The sequence below is a fragment of the Danio rerio genome, chromosome 8 (assembly GCF_049306965.1).
Source record: "Danio rerio strain Tuebingen ecotype United States chromosome 8, GRCz12tu, whole genome shotgun sequence".
Lineage (NCBI taxonomy): Eukaryota > Metazoa > Chordata > Actinopteri > Cypriniformes > Danionidae > Danio > Danio rerio.
Genome location: NC_133183.1, coordinates 62687501 through 62705420, shown reverse-complemented (window position 1 = coordinate 62705420; position 17920 = coordinate 62687501). Strand labels below are relative to the sequence as shown.

Sequence of the window (17920 nt, the reverse complement as noted above, 5' to 3'; positions counted from 1 at the left end):
ATGAACCGACAACTTATCCAGCATATGTTTTACAAAGCGGATGCCCTTACAGCTGCAACCCAGTTATGGGAAACACCCATACACACTTATTCTCTCTCTCTCTCTCACACACACACACACACACACACACACACTACAGCCAATTCAGCTGGGACTTAAATCAGGGACCTTCTTGCTGTGATACCACAGTGCAAACTGAGCCACTGTACCACCCTAAACAATTAATCTGTCCCCCTAAGAACTCAATAATTGTGTTGATTCAGCTCATTTTTTGAGTGAAGAAAAACCCAACAATTGGGTCAAAAGGATAGATTTTTTTTTAATGGTGCATATTTGTACATTTTGATCTAACGCTGTGTTAAAAAAGCCCAACTTTTTTTCTTTTTAGAGTAAATGCTTTAGTTTGACTCCTCGTGAGTTTTCCCTATGAGGGAACCACACTCCTGTTTGTTCAGGCTACTTATTTAAAATGAGTTGAATCCACACAATCCTTAAGGGTTTTTTTGGGAGAACTTCATTGTTTAATGTTCAATCCACTAAAATCTGTCAAAACCATTAAGTTAACTCAATTGACTTGTGTTGGAACAACATGAAGGAATTGTGTGGAACCCAGCATTTTTTTACAGCGCACTCAAAAAACGACATTTGCTGTTTGTTCAGAGCACTTAATTAAAATGTGTTGAAACAACACAATCCTCATTAGGTGTTTTTACGGACAACTTAATTGTTTTAAGTTCAATAAAAACCAATGAGTTAACTTAATTCCTTCATGTCGTCCCAACACAAATGGATTGTGAGGAACCCAGTATTGCTCGCACACTTGTAAGACAGCACTAATGGCTGCGGTGTGTTGGAAAGCGAGCGTCCTGTTGACGTTATATCGTTAGTGTTGATGTGGATTCTGCAGGAGGGAACAAAAGCCCGCTGGACGCCTGTGATTAAAGCTCTCCATTGTGTTCTCATTACAGCCGGCAGGTTAGCAAAAGGTGCGAGTCGCAGCCCCTTCATGGGGAAACACCAACACACATAGACTGAAACAATATAGCGTTTTCCCCTGCATGTTGAATGTTTGTTGTTCAATAAAGCATATTATTGAAATCCAAAATATATTTAATCTCAACCTAAATATATTTTAGGGTGAAGAAAAAACATTTTCAACTAATATACAGTAAAGATGGATGCATGGATGGATGGATGGATGGATGGATGGATGGATGGATGGATGGATGGATGGATAGATAGACAGACAGACAGATAGACTAGTTTTGGGTCAGTATTGTTAAATGTTTTAAAATAAGTTTGTCCTGCACTGCAAGGCTCATTTATGTCATCATATACAGCACTAAATGTAAAATTGTGAAATATTATTGCACTATAAAATTACTGTTCAAGATTATAATTTATTTTAATAATTTATTCCAGTGATTTTGAAAATGAATTTTCAGCTTCATTATGCAGCCTTCAGAGTCAAACAGTCCTTCTTCAGATTCACTCTAACATTAATTATTATTATAAATATTATAATTATTATTAATGTTAATAATAATAAAAGCAATAATGACTGGAGTAATAATTTCATTTAAAACTACATACAATAAGAAAGCAGTTACTTTAAAAAATGTAATAAATATTCAACAATTTAACAAATTTTTTACATTTAATAAATGCCGCCTTGATTAACACAATCATTTTCTTTAGAAAAACAATAACATGAAACAAACACCCTTACCCTATATTTTTGACCAGTTGTATATTTATTAATAATATATTTTAAATATTTGTTAAATACATGTTGTATCTGTATTGTTTAATATTGTGTGTGTGTGTGAATATATATATATATATATATATATATATATATATATATATATATATATATATATATATATATATATATATATATATATATATATATATATAAAAAAAATTTTAATAGATTTAATTTAATTTATTTTTAAGTGAAGAATGCATTGCCAACCTTAAAGCATGTGCATGAAGATCAAAAAAGTATCCAGTATTTAAAAATGTATTTAATGTAATTATTAATAAAAATGATAATGATATTAATAATGGCAGCAAGGTGGCGCAGTGGGTAGCACATCTCCTTACAGCAAGAAGGTCGCTGGTTCGAGCCTCAGCTGGCATTTCTGTGTGGAGTTGGCATGTTCTCCCCATGTTAATGTGGGTTTCCTCCAGGTGCTCCGGTTTACCCCACAGTCCAAACACATGTGAATTGGGTAAGCTAAAACTGTCCGTAGTGTATGTGTGTGTGAATAGTCTGTATGGATGTTTCTCAGTGATGGGTTGCAGCTGGAGGGGTATTCGCTGCGTAAAACATATGCTGGATTAAGTTGGCAGTTTATTCCGCTGTGATGACCACAGATTAATAAAGTGACTAAGCCAAAAAGAAAATGAATGAATAAATAAAAATAATAACAGTCATCTTTAGTATTATCAAAAAAACTGTTAAATATAGTTATTTAGTATTTATATATATTACTGGTCAAATGTTTGGGGGTCAGTTTTTTTGTGTATGAATAATTTTATTTATTATTCCATCACTATTTATTAAATATAATTTTTTACATTGTTAAATGCTTATTTATTAAATATGTATTTATTACTTACTGTATGTCGTATTAAGTGAAAAGATTAGTCCATCATTATTGCTTTAATTACTGCTCCATTAATAATATTAATTATTGTCCCTTTATTAATATATATATATATTATAAGTAATTTATTTTTGAATTATTTTATATGTAAAATATATTTTCAAAAACCGTCCAAAAATATATCTGCAGTAAATATATTTAGGAAATATATATTTCGCAACTATATCATTATTGCCATATTTCAAAATGTACTTTTATTTTACTGTATATGTGCACTAAACCCCTTAAAAACAGCCGCGCCTCTCTCTCTCTCTCTCTCTCTCTCTCACACACACACACACACACACACACACACTCCCAGAAAGAGCTTTAAATACAGACGATGATCAGAAGACATCAGCGTGCATTTGCAGAGATTAATCATCCATCAGCAGCGAATTACAGTGAAACCAGAAGACAATTATAAAAGCCAATATCCAGAGTCAGCTCACATGAGCTCAGAGTCTGCGTCTGATCGCGCAAGATGTAAATCCTCCACATGTTGATGTTTAGCGACCCTGTGAATGGGACAGAAGGTTTTGATGGGTGGGATCTGATTCTGTATTGAGGATCCAGACACACACACACACACACACACACACTGACACACACACACGCAATGCTGGGTTAACAGACGCACGATGATGGAACTAAACGATCCTCTGGATTTTACGCGCATGGTTTTTCTCCTATTGGGATTTATCCGCCGTATGGATTTGACTGAACTCGTTTAATCAGGAATATCATTCAGGAGAGCCCTGGATATTGAACACTTTATAGTTTTTGCGTTCGCACAATGTATGGGATCAATCAGCGCTACTTATACATGTAAGTTATGATATTGAATTATTAAAAATATCAATGTAAGTGTGCGGGTTTTGTAAACTTAGCCTACTTATCGATATGAGTTTGCATTGGCTCTTTTAGGAACTTTTAAACACTTAAGAACGCCGGGTTGTTTTCATCTAAGGTTGGGTCAAATTTGGTTTAAATAAATTTAGTCTGAATAAAATGAACCCGACGTTTCGCTTTTTTATTAACAAATTTATTTGTTTTTGAGCGACATTATTTAGGAAATCTTTATTTTAGGTGTTTTTTTGAGTGTTAAATATATTAAAAGTTGCTTTTGGAGTATTTAATGACCTCTATTACTTTAGTTATTACATATTTGCGGCGTGTGACGCTATTTTTGCGTTTTATAATTTATTATTTCTAATATTTAGCATATTAAGAGTAAAATACAGACAGTGGTATAGGCTATAGTCTTTGAAAGGCAAATTGTTGTGGATAACGTTTTTACTTTTTATAACATAGCTAAATTTGTTTTATAGCGTAACATATTTGCATATAAATGCATATGCATGTATATATATTGATTTTCGTTTTGCGAATTGATGCGCCATAGTGAGTTTTTATCTCATGCAATACAGAAAGAAAATAAATTATAATATTCTGCTGCTTAAATATATATAAATATATTTTAGTCTCTAACTACATAGTTGAGGAAAAATACTTAAGTTGTATTTTGAACTTAAATAAACATTTACGCATTTAATTACCTGCATTTACATAATGAGCTTACATTACGCATGTCCTGTCCATTGTGTACTTTTTCATACTTTATACTGTTTTTTTATTTATTCATTTTGCAGCTCTTTTCACTTCTTCGTGGTGTGGTGTCATGCGCAGGTAAATATTTACTACATTTTCACCATCATATTCATTTAGTACCTACAAATCTTTGCCCTGTCATAAATTGCATGCTTAGATTATTGAATGTTATAAAGTGAATAAAAATGTTGTCAATAAGACAGTTAGTTTAGTACCTGTCAAATGAACTATATGAGTTTCTAATAAACATTGTTTTCTATGAGAAACTGGTTTAAAATGATATACAGTCATTATGCGGGTCATTGAGGTTTTCTGAGGCCCTCTAGTGGCTCCCGGCAAGCCTCAAGTGGCCGCAAAAAATAAATAAATAAATACACACACACACACACACACACACACACACACACACACACACACACACACACATATATATATATATATATATATATATATATCAGAATTATTAGCCCCGTTTTTCCCCCCCGATTTCTGTTTAACAGAGAGCAGATTTCAACACATTTATAAACATAATAGTTTTAATAATTCATTTCTAACAACTTAATTTATCTTTGCCATGATGACAGTAAATAATGTTTCACTATTTTCAAGACACTTCGATACAGCTTAAAGTGACATTTAAAGGCTTAACTAGGGTAATAGGCAGGTTAGGGTAACTAGGTAAGTTATTGTATAACAATGGTTTGTTCTGTAGATTATCGAAAAAAATTGCTTATGGAGCTAATAATTTTGACCTTAAAATGTTTTTTGAAAAATTAAGAACTGCTATTAATCTAGCCAAAATAAAACAAATAAGACTTTCTCCAGAAGAAAAAATATTATCAGACAAACTGTGAAAATTTCCTTGCTCTGTTACACATCATTTGGGAAATATTTAAAAAATAAAAAAATAAATCACAGAGGGGCTAAGGATTCTGACCTCAGTATATTCCAGTAATTATTAAATTATATGATCAATTAGTCTTGACAGCATATGTTTTAGGCTTTTAACTTATTAAACTAAGTTAATCATGTAAGAACTTAATTTATAAGTCAGTTTAACATAATATAAGTTCAATTGACTCAAAGTTAATTTTATTCAGCTTAAAATGTAAGGCAACCAGGATTTTTACAGTGTATATTAAAGTACAGTTAAGATAATCCTGCAGTTGCTATTGAACACAACAATTACAGTAATGTAAATGAATGAATGCTGCAGTTTTCTACCACTATTATGCACTCTAAAAACATTGGGTTGTTGTAACCCAGCATGGGGTCAAAACTGAACAAATCCAATCTTTGGGTTTAAAAAAAGTGCAATTTAAATTTAATTAATACAAATTAATTGTTAAAAATTCTTGCTGTCTTAATTTTTAAGCTAATTCAAACTTACTTTGATAGTCGTGTCAACTTACATCAAACAAACTGACGGGCAAATATTAAGGTAAACTTTGTATAACTTAAAAAATTCATTTGAAACCGGATTGACTTAGTTAAAAATACATACAAATATTTGTTGTCTTGATTTTGTCATTTTTCCATTGTGTGTTTGTCCGTATTTGACCTAAAGTTGGGTTACAACAACAACCCAGCATTTTTAGAGTGTATAATAGTTGTAGGGTGACACGGTGGCTCAGTGGTTAGCCTCAAAGCAAGAAGGTCGCTGGTTCAAGCCCTGTAGTCGGCGTTTCTGTGTGGAGTTTGCATGTTCTCCCCATGTTGGCGTGGGTTTTCTCCGGATCCCCCACAGTCCAAACACATGCACTATAGGTGAATTGAGTAAGCTAAATTGGCCGTGTATGAGTTAGTGTATGGGTGTTTCCCAGTACTGAGTTGCATCTGGAAAGGCATCCGCTGTGTAAAACACATTCTAGATAAGTTGGCGGTTCGTTGCCGAGTGGTGACCCCAGATTAATAAAATGGCTAAGCCAAAGGAAAATGGATGATTATAAAATATGGTTGTCATAACTAAACTTTGTGTCAAATATGGACAGCTTATACAAATACAACTTAATTGTGAACAGTATTATAACCCAATGTGTGGGCTGGAGTGTATAGGCCATACAACACTATAGTAGATATTTACATTGAATTACAATTTTTTTATGTGGGAGAAATACAGTTGAAGTCAGAATTATTAGCCCTTCTGTTAAATTTTATTTTTTATATGCTTATTTTGTCCCTAATTTCTGTTTAACGGAGAGATTTTTCAACATATTTGTAATCATAATAGTTTTAATAACTCATTTCTAATAGCTGATTTATTTTCTCTTTGCCATGATGACAGACAGCACATAATATTTGACAAGATATTCTTCAAGATATTCAGCTTTAAGTGACATGTGATTCATGTTTTTATTTTTTTTTGTTTATTTCTGCTTTTGAATTTGCATTATGGGATCTTGATCTTTCTTCCAACAACTTTTAACCTTAAAAAGTGACTTTTTGTGTAATAGTTTGCAGTGCTTTATTGTCTGGGTTGGTGCTGTTTATACTCTACAATAACCTTGTAATAAAGCACAGCACATTTTCTCTTATTTTGCACACTCCTCTTTATAATATTTTAGTCACACTTTCCAATAAGGTTGTATTAGTTAATACATTTACTAACATGAACAAACAATGAACAATGCATTTATTGCAGTATTTGTTCATGTTAGTTAAGTTGTTCATTGTTAGTTCATGTTAACTCGCAATGCATTAACTAATGCTACACTGTAAAAATTATACGATCAATTAGTCCTGACAGCTTATGTTTTTAGGCCATTATAACTTATTAAACTAAGTTAATCACGTTCTTACCTAATTTTATAAGTTACACAAGCTGTTCTAGGTCAGTTTAACATAATAAAAGTTCAATGTACTCATACAGTTAATTTGATTCGGCTTAAAAATTTGAGGCAACCAGGATTTTTTTGCGGTGTAACAATCATGAATGTTGCTGTTAATAATGCATTAGTAAATGTTGAACGATCATAAATAAATGCTGTATAAGTATTGCTCATTATTAGTTCATATAAGTAGATGAATTGAAACCTTATTTTTAAAGTGTGACCATTATTTCTTATTTCAAACTACTAAATTGTCAATAAAAGTCACTTTGTTAAACTGCAGAGTTGAATTTTCAACATTAAAAGTGGACAGAGCAGAGATCAACATCCCATAATGCAGTTCACAACTGTAAATAAACCCAAAACACTGTGACTGTTCATTGATTTTTTACTGTGTAAGCAGGTGATTACAAGTCATAGCAGCCTATTAAAATAGGTGAACCTTTTCACAGTTATTCTATCAAATTATGAGGTTCAAATACTGCATTTTAGTGACATTTTAAGCAATAATTTTTGTTGGATTAGCTTGTTGATGTTTATCATTTCCACACTTTTTGACGTAACTAAAATATTTGCTATATTTTTGTGCTTACTATTCTATTATATGTTTACAAAAAAAAATGTGTTTACAAATGTGCATTGCGTTATCACAGTTTTATAAATAATGTAATGAGATTACAATTTTAACCTAAACTTTTTGAACAAAGAAATATTACAAAATACTTAATTTAAAATGCTAATTAATTATCATCCATAATTAAAAAAATAAACTATTAAGAATGTGTTCAAACTTGTTTTAACTGAAAACTGTAGCCCATATCCAAATAACTAACGAGCCAGCTCATTTCCTCAGTCAGATTTTGTCCATTTTAATAATAATTAATTATTTAAGTTGTCTTAAAGCCTTCACCTGTCTGTTATTTTCACAATGTTTAATGGCATGCTGTCAAAAATAGGACAAATGAGCTCACTATTTGATATAGTGGCCAAATTGTAGACTTTGTCAGTTGGAGTGGGTCTTTTGAACTATCCGAACACCCCTTGTTACTTGCCTGCAACAGTGGTTTCTTCTGACGATGCAAAAAATGCTTAAGGGGCTAATAATATTGACCTTAAAATGTTTTTTTTTAAATTAAAAACTGCTTTTATTCTAGGCGAGATAAAACAAATAATAAGAAAAAACATTATAGGAATTACTGTGAAAATTTCCCCGCTCTGTTAAACATCATTTGGGAAATATTTAAAAAAGAACAATGCATATGCAGCAGGAGGGCGAATAATTTAGACTTCAACTGTGTATGTGATCTTATTTTCCCTTTGCACCGAAAAAGGGGGAGAAGAATCACCCTTCTCCTAATTTTAAGCAGTATGTGAGGGAACAGGGCTCCCTGACGGACCAGCTGAGCCGGCGGCAGGTTCGAGTCTACCAGTTGTACAGCAGAACCAGCGGGAAACACGTGCAGATCCGCGGACACCGGGTCAGCGCCACCGCGGACGACGGAAACTCTTACGGTGAGCCGCGTTTTCTCTGCCCGCTGATCGAGTCATTCGGGCCGGGTTTCGGTGCGGGTGATGGCGCTGAATCGGCGGATGATTGATTGCGTCATTGACGGGTGCTTCAATAGGATTAATCGTTTGTCTTTTGTGTTGATTAGGATGTTAATTAGCTTTAAACAGCAAAGGGAAATGAGACTGAATGGAGGATTGGCTGATTATGGGCTTCCAGAAACCCAGATAACACAATGTTAAATAGGTGAACTTTAACTGTTTAACACGAGCTGTTGAGCTTTTAGCTTTACAAAAGGTCAAGTAAAATTATTTTTAAAATAAATATAAAGCTTCTTGTATTTCTGTCATCTTTCCTTATTTCTTTGCTCTTTTATTCTTACATTCTTTCTTAATTTTATTTCTTCGCTTTTTATTTTTTTTCCTTTTCTTTCTTTTAAAATCTTATTTTTTCTCTTTTTTGCTTAATTCTTTTCTTCTTTCCTCATTCGTTCCTTTTTCCTTCCTTCTTTCCGTTCTTTCTTGCTTACTTTCTTAATTTTTTATTTTTCCTCGTGCTTTATTTTTCTTCATTTTTTGATCATTCCTTTTTCCCCTTTTTCTTTCTGCATTCTTTTCCTTCATTCATCCTTTGCTTTTTCTTTATTTTTCTTTACTTTCTTTCTTTTTTTGTTTCTCTTTCTTGCTTTATTTTTCTTTCTTTGTTTTTTATCTTTCTATCTTTTTTCTAAATGTTACTCTTGCTTCATTCATTTCTTCTTTTTCTCTTTTTCATTTCATCATTCTTTTCCTTTTCCTTCCTTTCTTCATTTTTTGCTGTCTTTATTATTTATTTACTCTTTCTTTCCTTCAATAATTTCTTTCCTCTTTCCTACTTTCTTTGCTCTTTTATTCTTTAATTTTTTCTTAATTTTCTTTCCTTTTCGTTCTTACTCAACTTTCTTTCTTTCTTTCTTTCTTTCTTTCTTTCTTTCTTTCTTTCTTTCTTTCTTTCTTTCTTTCTTTCTTTCTTTCTTTCACCTTTCATCATTTTTTACATTATTTCTTGTTTTCTCTCTTTGCTCTTTCTATCCATCTTTCTCTCTTTTTAATTTCTTTTTCTTTAACTTTTTCCTCTTTCTTGCTTCAGTCTTTCCTGTTCCTTCATTCCTTCCTTTTCTTCCTTTCTTTTTTATCTTTACTTCTTTTGTTTTTATTTTTTCCTCCCTCATTCTTACTTCTTTCTTTTTTTTCTTTCCTTTTCCTGCATTTTCTGTCTTTTTCTTTAATTCTTTGCTCTTTCTTTCTTTTTCATCATTTATCATTCTTTTTGCTGTCTTCTTTCTTTCTTTTTTCATTTTTTAACCTTTCTTTCTTTCTTTCTTTCTTTCTTTCTGTATTTGCTCATTATTTGTATTATTATTATTTATATCTTTGTATTCAGTGTTGAAAGATATATTGGTATCACTTTATTTTGATGGTCCCTTTAACACATTTTGTTGAATTTAAGTTACCCTGCATCTACATGCCAACTAATTCTCATTCCATTATAAGTAGACTGTTAGATGGGGTTACGGTTAATTGACAAGTTTCTTATAGTCAGTTAAATGTCTGTTAAAGGAGCAGCATCAGCAGATATTAAGCAGTCTACTAATACCTAAGTGAGAAGGTGTGTAGTTGCAATGCAACTTTTAGTCAACAAAATGTGCAATAGGGGCCATCAAAATAAAGTGTTTCTGACATATTAGCTTCATATAAGGCCATTAACACAAGCAGAAGAGCACCAGCAAGTTTTTAAATGAGACGTTGAGGTAATCTTTGCCTCTTTTCATCATCTTGTCAGCAGTTCTGACAAATGTTTAAAGTCTCTGAAACCGTCGCTCTGCTTTTTACAGCCAGACTGTACGTGGAGACGGACACCTTTGGCAGTCGTGTTCGCATTAAAGGAGCCGAGAGCGGCAGATACCTGTGCATGAACCGCAGAGGCAAACTGGTGGGCAAGGTGCGTTATTTTTCACTGGTCACAAATGTCTTTTATCAGTGTTGGGCATCAGATTTTTCAGTACAGTAGATTGTACACTTTTCACGTTCAGTTTAGATCTTGGAAAATATTGCATGATTGTCCTAAGCTGAAGATATTTATAATAACACACACTGAATAAAAACATTCAGTTTTTTAAAGGTAAACGGTGCAAAACAATTGTAATGGGCTAGACAAACAAAATAAATGTAGTAATGTTTAACTTAATTTGTTTGTTTAAATTCAGCCTACATATTAGTTTGCAGCCACTTACCTTGAAAAAATGGTCAATTTAATTAATCATTTTTTCAGTGTATAATGTCGTTCGTTATTAGATAACACAGTTTAGGACAGTATTATCAGCCCTCCTGTGAATTGCACTAAACCTGTATTCAAGTAAAAGCACACATTTTTAAACGTACACAGTATAAGAAATCTGTAAATGAGCAGCTTTCTGTCTTTTGTAATTCATGTTTTTGTTTTTCCCAGTTTATTTTATGATTTTGAATTGCATTATGGGATGTGCATTTTTCTTCCAACAACATTTAACTCTTAAAAAAAGTTGTGAAAAGTGCCTTTTATTGACTTGTGTAATAGTGTGCAGTGCTATATCGTCTGTGTTGGTGTTGTATATTACGCTACACACACCTTGTAATAAACTGCAGCTCATTTTGTGGTTTTACACACTTATTTCTCTGGATATTATTTCTTACACATTATATTATTTCTACTAAAAGTCACTTTGTTAAACTGTAGAGTTGAATTTTCATCATCAAAAGTGGACAGAGCAGAGATCAACATCCCATAATGCAATTCACAACCGCAAATAAACAGAAAACACATGCGAATCAGGAATGATAAAAACTGAATTAACAGATATTTTTACAGTGTAGCCCGAACGTTGGCAGAAAAGAGCATTCAGAGAGTGAAAGGCATGAAGGGAGTTTGGCTGAATCTGTAGAGGAAACGGTTTTCACACCCGTTCAGATGTCAAGCCTACTTTTCCTTCACGGATGTGGAAAAAATGTCTTCATCTCGGTGTGTTTGCTGGGAGCAGAAGATGAGTGTGTCTCTGTGCTGACAGACGCTGCTGAACAATAACACACACACACACACACACACATGCGTTCACTTATATACACTTTCAGTTCTTGCTGGAAATCTGTGATTATTCAACTAATATCTGGAAAAACAATGTTGTGAAGATAATGAAAGCGGTTTAATTCTCCATCATGTCAGCGGAGATGTTATGATCACGACAAGTTCATTCATTCATTTTCTTTTTGGCTTAGTGCCTTTATTCATCAGGGGTCACCACGGCGGAATGAACCGCCAACTATTCCAGCACATGTTTTACACAGGGGATGCCCTTCCAGCTGCAACCCATCACTGGGAAACACACTCATTCACACACTAATCCATACACTATGGCCAATTCAGTTCATCAGTTCCCCTACAGCGCATGTGTTTGGACTTGGGGAAACCGGAGCACCCGGAGGAAACCAACACGGACACAGGGAGAACATGCAAACACCACACAGAAATGCCAACTGACCCAACCGAAGCTGGAACCGGCAACCTTTTTGCTATGAGGTGACAGCGCTACCCACTGCGCCACCCCATAGGAAAAGTTAAAAGATAAAACAAACGAATTAATTAATTACAAACACTTGTGTTGGTCTAAACGTTTATGAGTTACGTTAATAAATTTACTTGATTTTTTTGATTCATAATTTGAATCTCTACATATCATGTCACAAAACACTTTTTAGCATTATATTGCACATCATAACACTCTGCATAATCTGCACAAATATTGTATAGGGTTCCCATGCTTTCATGAACAGTCAAGAACTTTAAAGCATGCTGTATGTGAGTGTTTGACTCTTCCATAGCAGAAAAGCAGCATCATATGTGAGCAGATATTCAGAAACATGCTCAGTGGACATTCATAACTTCTGAAATACACTGCTGAAGTCAGATACTCCAGCCTGATCTCACGAGAAAACTTAAGTATTTTACGTTTTGCCAGTTTAGTGGCTAATTCGTACGAGTTCAGTCGTACGAAATGGTACGATTTTAAAAAGGAGGCGTGGCACCTGACCCCACCCCTAACCCCATCCGTCATTGGGGGATAAGCAAATCGTACTAAATTGTACGAATTAGATTGTACGAATTCATACGAATTAGCCACTAAATGAAAAAGTTACGAATTGCCGTGAGATTGTGTTGGATATTCTGCTTTGAACATGTGAGTGCTGGAACGGCTTTTTGTTTTGGTCTCTTTAACCCGCCCAATGCCAGTTTAGCCAATCATATTTCAGCATTCCGGGTTGCCTTGGTGGAAAACAGCACGTTTCATTCAGTCAGTCAGTCAGGAAGGCTCTCAAAGCTTGCGCTCGTGACCGAAATGCGACCTCTGCTGGACAGTAGCAGACTCCGAAATGAGACGCAGATTTAGAGTTCCACGTGAGGTTATTAATTAGCAAATAATAAACATTAGGTGAGCAGGTCACATTGTAACCCTGTGTCCTAACATCACGCTACATGACGAGGTACACAGTGATGAGCAGTTTAGCTGTTTGCACCGGACGAAACACGACAAAAATGTAAATACAGACATTCAGAAGCACTGAATACTGCACTCACTCATGAAAACAGGAAGGTTTATAATCTAATGAATACATATTAAAGCTCTTTAACATGATTGAATGTGGATGCTGAATCACTGATATGTGTTTAGTTCTGAAGTTCAGTTTCAGATGGTTTATATTATTCTCCAGATCTGAGCTGAACTATCTGCTGCTGCTTTCAGTAGTCTGGCAATAAATGTGATGTAAAAGGGCATTCAGACTCACATTATTAGCATTTAACACTGAATAAAGCACATGAGGTGCACCTGAGCTCATCTCTGTTGTTTACCTGTGAGTTTTAGAAGCCGTTTCGAATGCTTCAATTTCAGCTGTTGGTTAGGACAAAAACTCCTTTTAGAATATTCCTTCTATCAGGTGCCGTTGCTTTTATTTAGAACATGGTTTAAATCACTCACTCCTGTCCTCAATCTGGCAACCTGCGCTTGTGTTTGTTTAGACCAGGGGTGTCAAACTCAATTCCTGGAGGGCCGAAGCCCTGCACAGTTTAGTTCCAACCCTGCTCCAACACACTTACCTGTAGGTTTCAAACAAGCCTGAAGGTCTCAATTAGTTTGACCAGGTGTGTTTAATTAGGGTTGGAACTAAACTGTGCAGAGCTGCGGCCCTTTTGGAACTGAGTTTGACACCTGTGGTTTAGATCCAGGAGTGCATTACCTAGTTCAACCACTGGCTGTCAAACTTACACACTGCAGCTTTAAAGCACCATTCATTTTAAATCAAGCACGTTTGCAATTCATATCTCACCATATGTAGCACCATGAAAGTCCCTACTGTACTTAACAATTCACTTTCACTTACACAATATTTAAAAATTGATCATTTTAAATAGTCATGTTTAATCAAACTTGTTGAATTCAATACTGGTAATATTCAAAAGCAGAAAATTCTGATCAAATGTGCATTATTTGTCAGCGTTACTGTACAAGATTAATATTTAATTAATTATTAATTATATTTTTAAATTGTATTTATTAATATTTATTTATATTTAACATTTTTATTTAAAAAATGTCTCAGTTCTTTCGTTGTGTTTTGACAAATGAGTACAATTCTCGCATACAATTCAACCATAAACCAATTTTTACACATTTAATTCAAGCACTTTCAAGAATCTACATGTGAAATCAGAATTATTTGCCTTCCTGTATATTTATTTGCCAATTTCTGTTTAATTTGATTTCTAAACATAATAGTTTTAATAACTCATCTCTAATAACTGAATTATTTTCTCTTTGTCATGATGACAGCACATAATATTAGACTAGACATTCTTCAAGACACTAGTATTCAGCTTAAAGTGACATTTAAAGGCTTCACTAGGGTAATTAGGGTAAAGTTAGGGTAATTAGGCAAGTCATTGTATAACAGTGGTTTGTTCTGGAGACAATCCAACACTAATATTGCTGAAGGGGGCTAATAATATTGACCTTAAAATGGCTTTAAAACAATTAAGAACTGCTTTTATTCTAGCCGAAATAAAACAAATAAGACTTTCTCCAGAAGAATAAATATTAGAGGAAATACTGTGAAAATTTCACATCATCTTACATCTTGTAAAAGGGTTGAAATAGATGTGAGCTGTGTGAATAACTCTGCTTTCTGTCTCTCAGCCCAACGGCCGCGGACGGGACTGCATCTTTACGGAAATCGTGTTGGAGAACAACTACACGGCTTTAGAGAACGCCAGACATGAGGGCTGGTTCGTGGCTTTCACCAGGAAGGGTCGACCCATCCGAGCCTCCAAAACCCGACAGAACCAGCGCGAAGTTCACTTCATCAAACGCCTCCACAAAGGACCGCAACCGTTCCCGAACGCAGAGCAGCCAAAACACTTCGAGTTCATCAGCTTCCCTTCGACACGACGTGCCAAACGCAACAGAAAACACCAGACCGCTTCATAACCCGCTGATCAAACGACAGAGACAGCTTTATTTTTATATGCTTTCGTACTTAATGGACTTGAAAAACACTGAACGGACGCTCGATGCTCAGGGGCGACTTGTAAATATAGATAGAGAATGTATATATTTAATTAAGGTGGTGTTTGTGTCTGTGTGTTGCGTGAGCATTTTGTACAGACTCTACAGACAAATGTGCTCAATATTAAACACGATAAAGGAGAAATTTCCCTCTGAGGGGAAAATAAAATACTAATGCTAAACGAAATACAATCAGCCTATACACTACCAGACAAAAGTCTTGTCGCCTATCCAAGTTTCAGGAACTCCCAGAGTTCATCAAAAGTCTTTGTGTTCATCTTCAACGCCTCCTCCTCCTCCATCTTACCCCAGACATGCTCCATAATGTTAATATCTGGTGACTGGGCTGGCCAATCCTGCAGCACCTTGACCTTCAGGAGCTTTGATGTGGAGGCTGAAGTATGAGGAGCGCTATCCTGCTGGAGAATTGTCCCTCTCCTGTGGTTTGTAATGTAATGGGCAGCACAGATGTCTTGATACCTCAGGCTGTTGATGTTGCAGATCTCTCGCACACCCCCATACTGAATGATCCCCAAACCATGATTTCTCCTTCACCAAACTTGACTGATTTCTGTGAGACTCTTGGTCCATGCTGGTTCCAGTAGGTCATCTGCAATGATTGTGATGCAGATCAGCAGATGATTCAGCAGAAAAATCCACCTTCTGACTCTTTTCCAAATGATCAACTAGAAGTCGAGTTATTATTGTTGCTCTTACAACTGAGATCCACGGCAAGACTTTTGTCAGACAGTGTATAGCACTAAAAATATAATATGCTTAAGGTAAACTACCTTAGTTCATTAATATTACACCACATGCTAACACACGACACTAAATAATGCAATAAACATTATTTATCAACATTATTTTTATATGCTTTCGTACTTAATGAACTTAAAAAAAACACTGAACGGACGCTCGATGCTCAGGGGCGACTTGTAAATATGGTAAGATAGTAGAAGAGAATGTATATATTTAATTAAGGTGGTGTTTGTATCTGTGTGTTGTGTGAGCATTTTGTACAGACTCTAAAGACAAATGTGCTCAATATTCAATACTCCTCTGATGGGGAAAATAAATGCAACATGAAATACAATCAGCCTCAGTTTCAAGACGAGATGTTTGATAATGAAAAAGGGAAAAAATTAATGAGAGTCAACTGTTTGGTAACCGCATACAGTACAACATACTCCATACAATTTACGGTAAAAAAAAACAATTCCAGCATATGTTTTACACAGCGGATGCCCTTCCAGCCGCAACCCAGTACTGGGAAACATCCATACACACTCATTCACACACACAGTTCATCAATTTCCCTATAGCCCATGTGTTTGGACTCTGGGGGAATCCGGTGCACCTGGAGGAAACCCACGCCAAAACGGGGAGAACATGCAAACTCCACACAGAAATGCTAACAAGCCCAGCCGGAACTCAAACCAGCAACCTTCTTGCTGTGAGGTCATATATATATATATATTAGGGTGCCACGGTGGCTCATATATATATATATAATACAACAGTTCTGTCTTGTTCTTGAATCTGATTGGCTGATAGCCATGAGATATTTTGCCAGTAGCAGCACACAAAGGCCTCTTCACCTTGTGTATTACTCCGCCCACAGTAAGCAACAAGCAGAAGACGCTCTACAGTTTGACAAACATTCCTGCTGTTGACCAACATAATGTACTTTTGAGGCTATTTTTAGTGGAGAATGTAGTTGTTTAAATTGCAGTTTATCTATAAGGATAGTGCCTATTTTAAAATATTTATTATTTCTGAGATTCATTGATTCATTTATGAGAAGAGACCTGTGTGCGCTGTTGGCAAAATACCGCACGGCTATCAGCCAATCAGGTTCAAGAACCAGACAGAACTGTTGTGTAAATAAACAGCTAGTAATTAATAATTAATGGCTCGGATGCATTTCAAAAGTTATTTTTTATAATAGCTTTACAGATGTCAGACATGATATTTATCTTAATGTATAAGATCATTAACAGGTGTAATGCAGACATGTAAATAATATCTCTTCAATAACATCATAAAAACAATACTCATACTATGTACAAAATTCTGATATTTTTGAATGCAATAAAACTCACTATTGTCAGAAATGCACTTTTACACTAAAAAAGAGGGAGGTTTTACATGCAAACAACATGAAGAAACAACAAAAATTGTGTGTTTTTTGTTAAATGTACCCCATGGGTCTTCTGTAAATATCTATGTATATTCTAAAAAAATTCACAATAAAATAAATCTATTGATCAGATGCTAAAAAGGTTAATTTTAAAAGGACAGTCCGCCCAAAAATGAACATTTCCCCACCATTTACTCACGTGGTTCTACATTTTTATAGATTGGTTTATTCTGATGAACAAAACAAGATATTCAGAAAAAAAAAACTCAAGTTGAAAGAGAATGAACAAATGATGACAGAACTTTCATTATTGGCTGAACTGTCCTTTTAAATTCTCATTGAACTCCTCAATAGCCGTTCCTGAACACTAGAGGACGCCAATGCTGTTTATATATGAGGCAAACCTGGGCGAGGCCCTCTGTTCCTCACAGCTGACGATGAAATGAAAAAATGAAAAAGCAGAACATTAATATATTACCTGTACAGCGAAATGGGTTTAAATCAATACTTAGTACATCTGCAGTATTGGCGGAGCACTAAAACACA

General features: G+C 34.6%; 2 protein-coding genes across 14 annotated transcripts in view; one reads left to right on the top strand and one right to left on the bottom strand.

Annotated features, from left to right (window-relative positions):
• fgf17 (fibroblast growth factor 17) overlaps nucleotides 1–16327 on the top strand; it is a 29343-nt gene extending 13016 nt beyond the window's left edge. For 3 of the 9 annotated variants that reach the window (XM_073909301.1, XM_073909302.1, XM_073909303.1), the window contains 4 exons: nucleotides 4307–4343; nucleotides 8425–8605; nucleotides 10474–10580; nucleotides 14863–16327. In XM_073909301.1, the coding sequence (XP_073765402.1) occupies nucleotides 4307–4343; nucleotides 8425–8605; nucleotides 10474–10580; nucleotides 14863–15153 (616 nt within the window). In that variant the 3' untranslated portion in view covers nucleotides 15154–16327. 9 annotated transcript variants of the gene reach the window in all.
• Nucleotides 1–17920, bottom strand: part of adgrd2 (adhesion G protein-coupled receptor D2) — a 118974-nt gene that overhangs the window by 81284 nt on the left and 19770 nt on the right. The gene's annotated exons all lie outside the window — the stretch shown is intronic.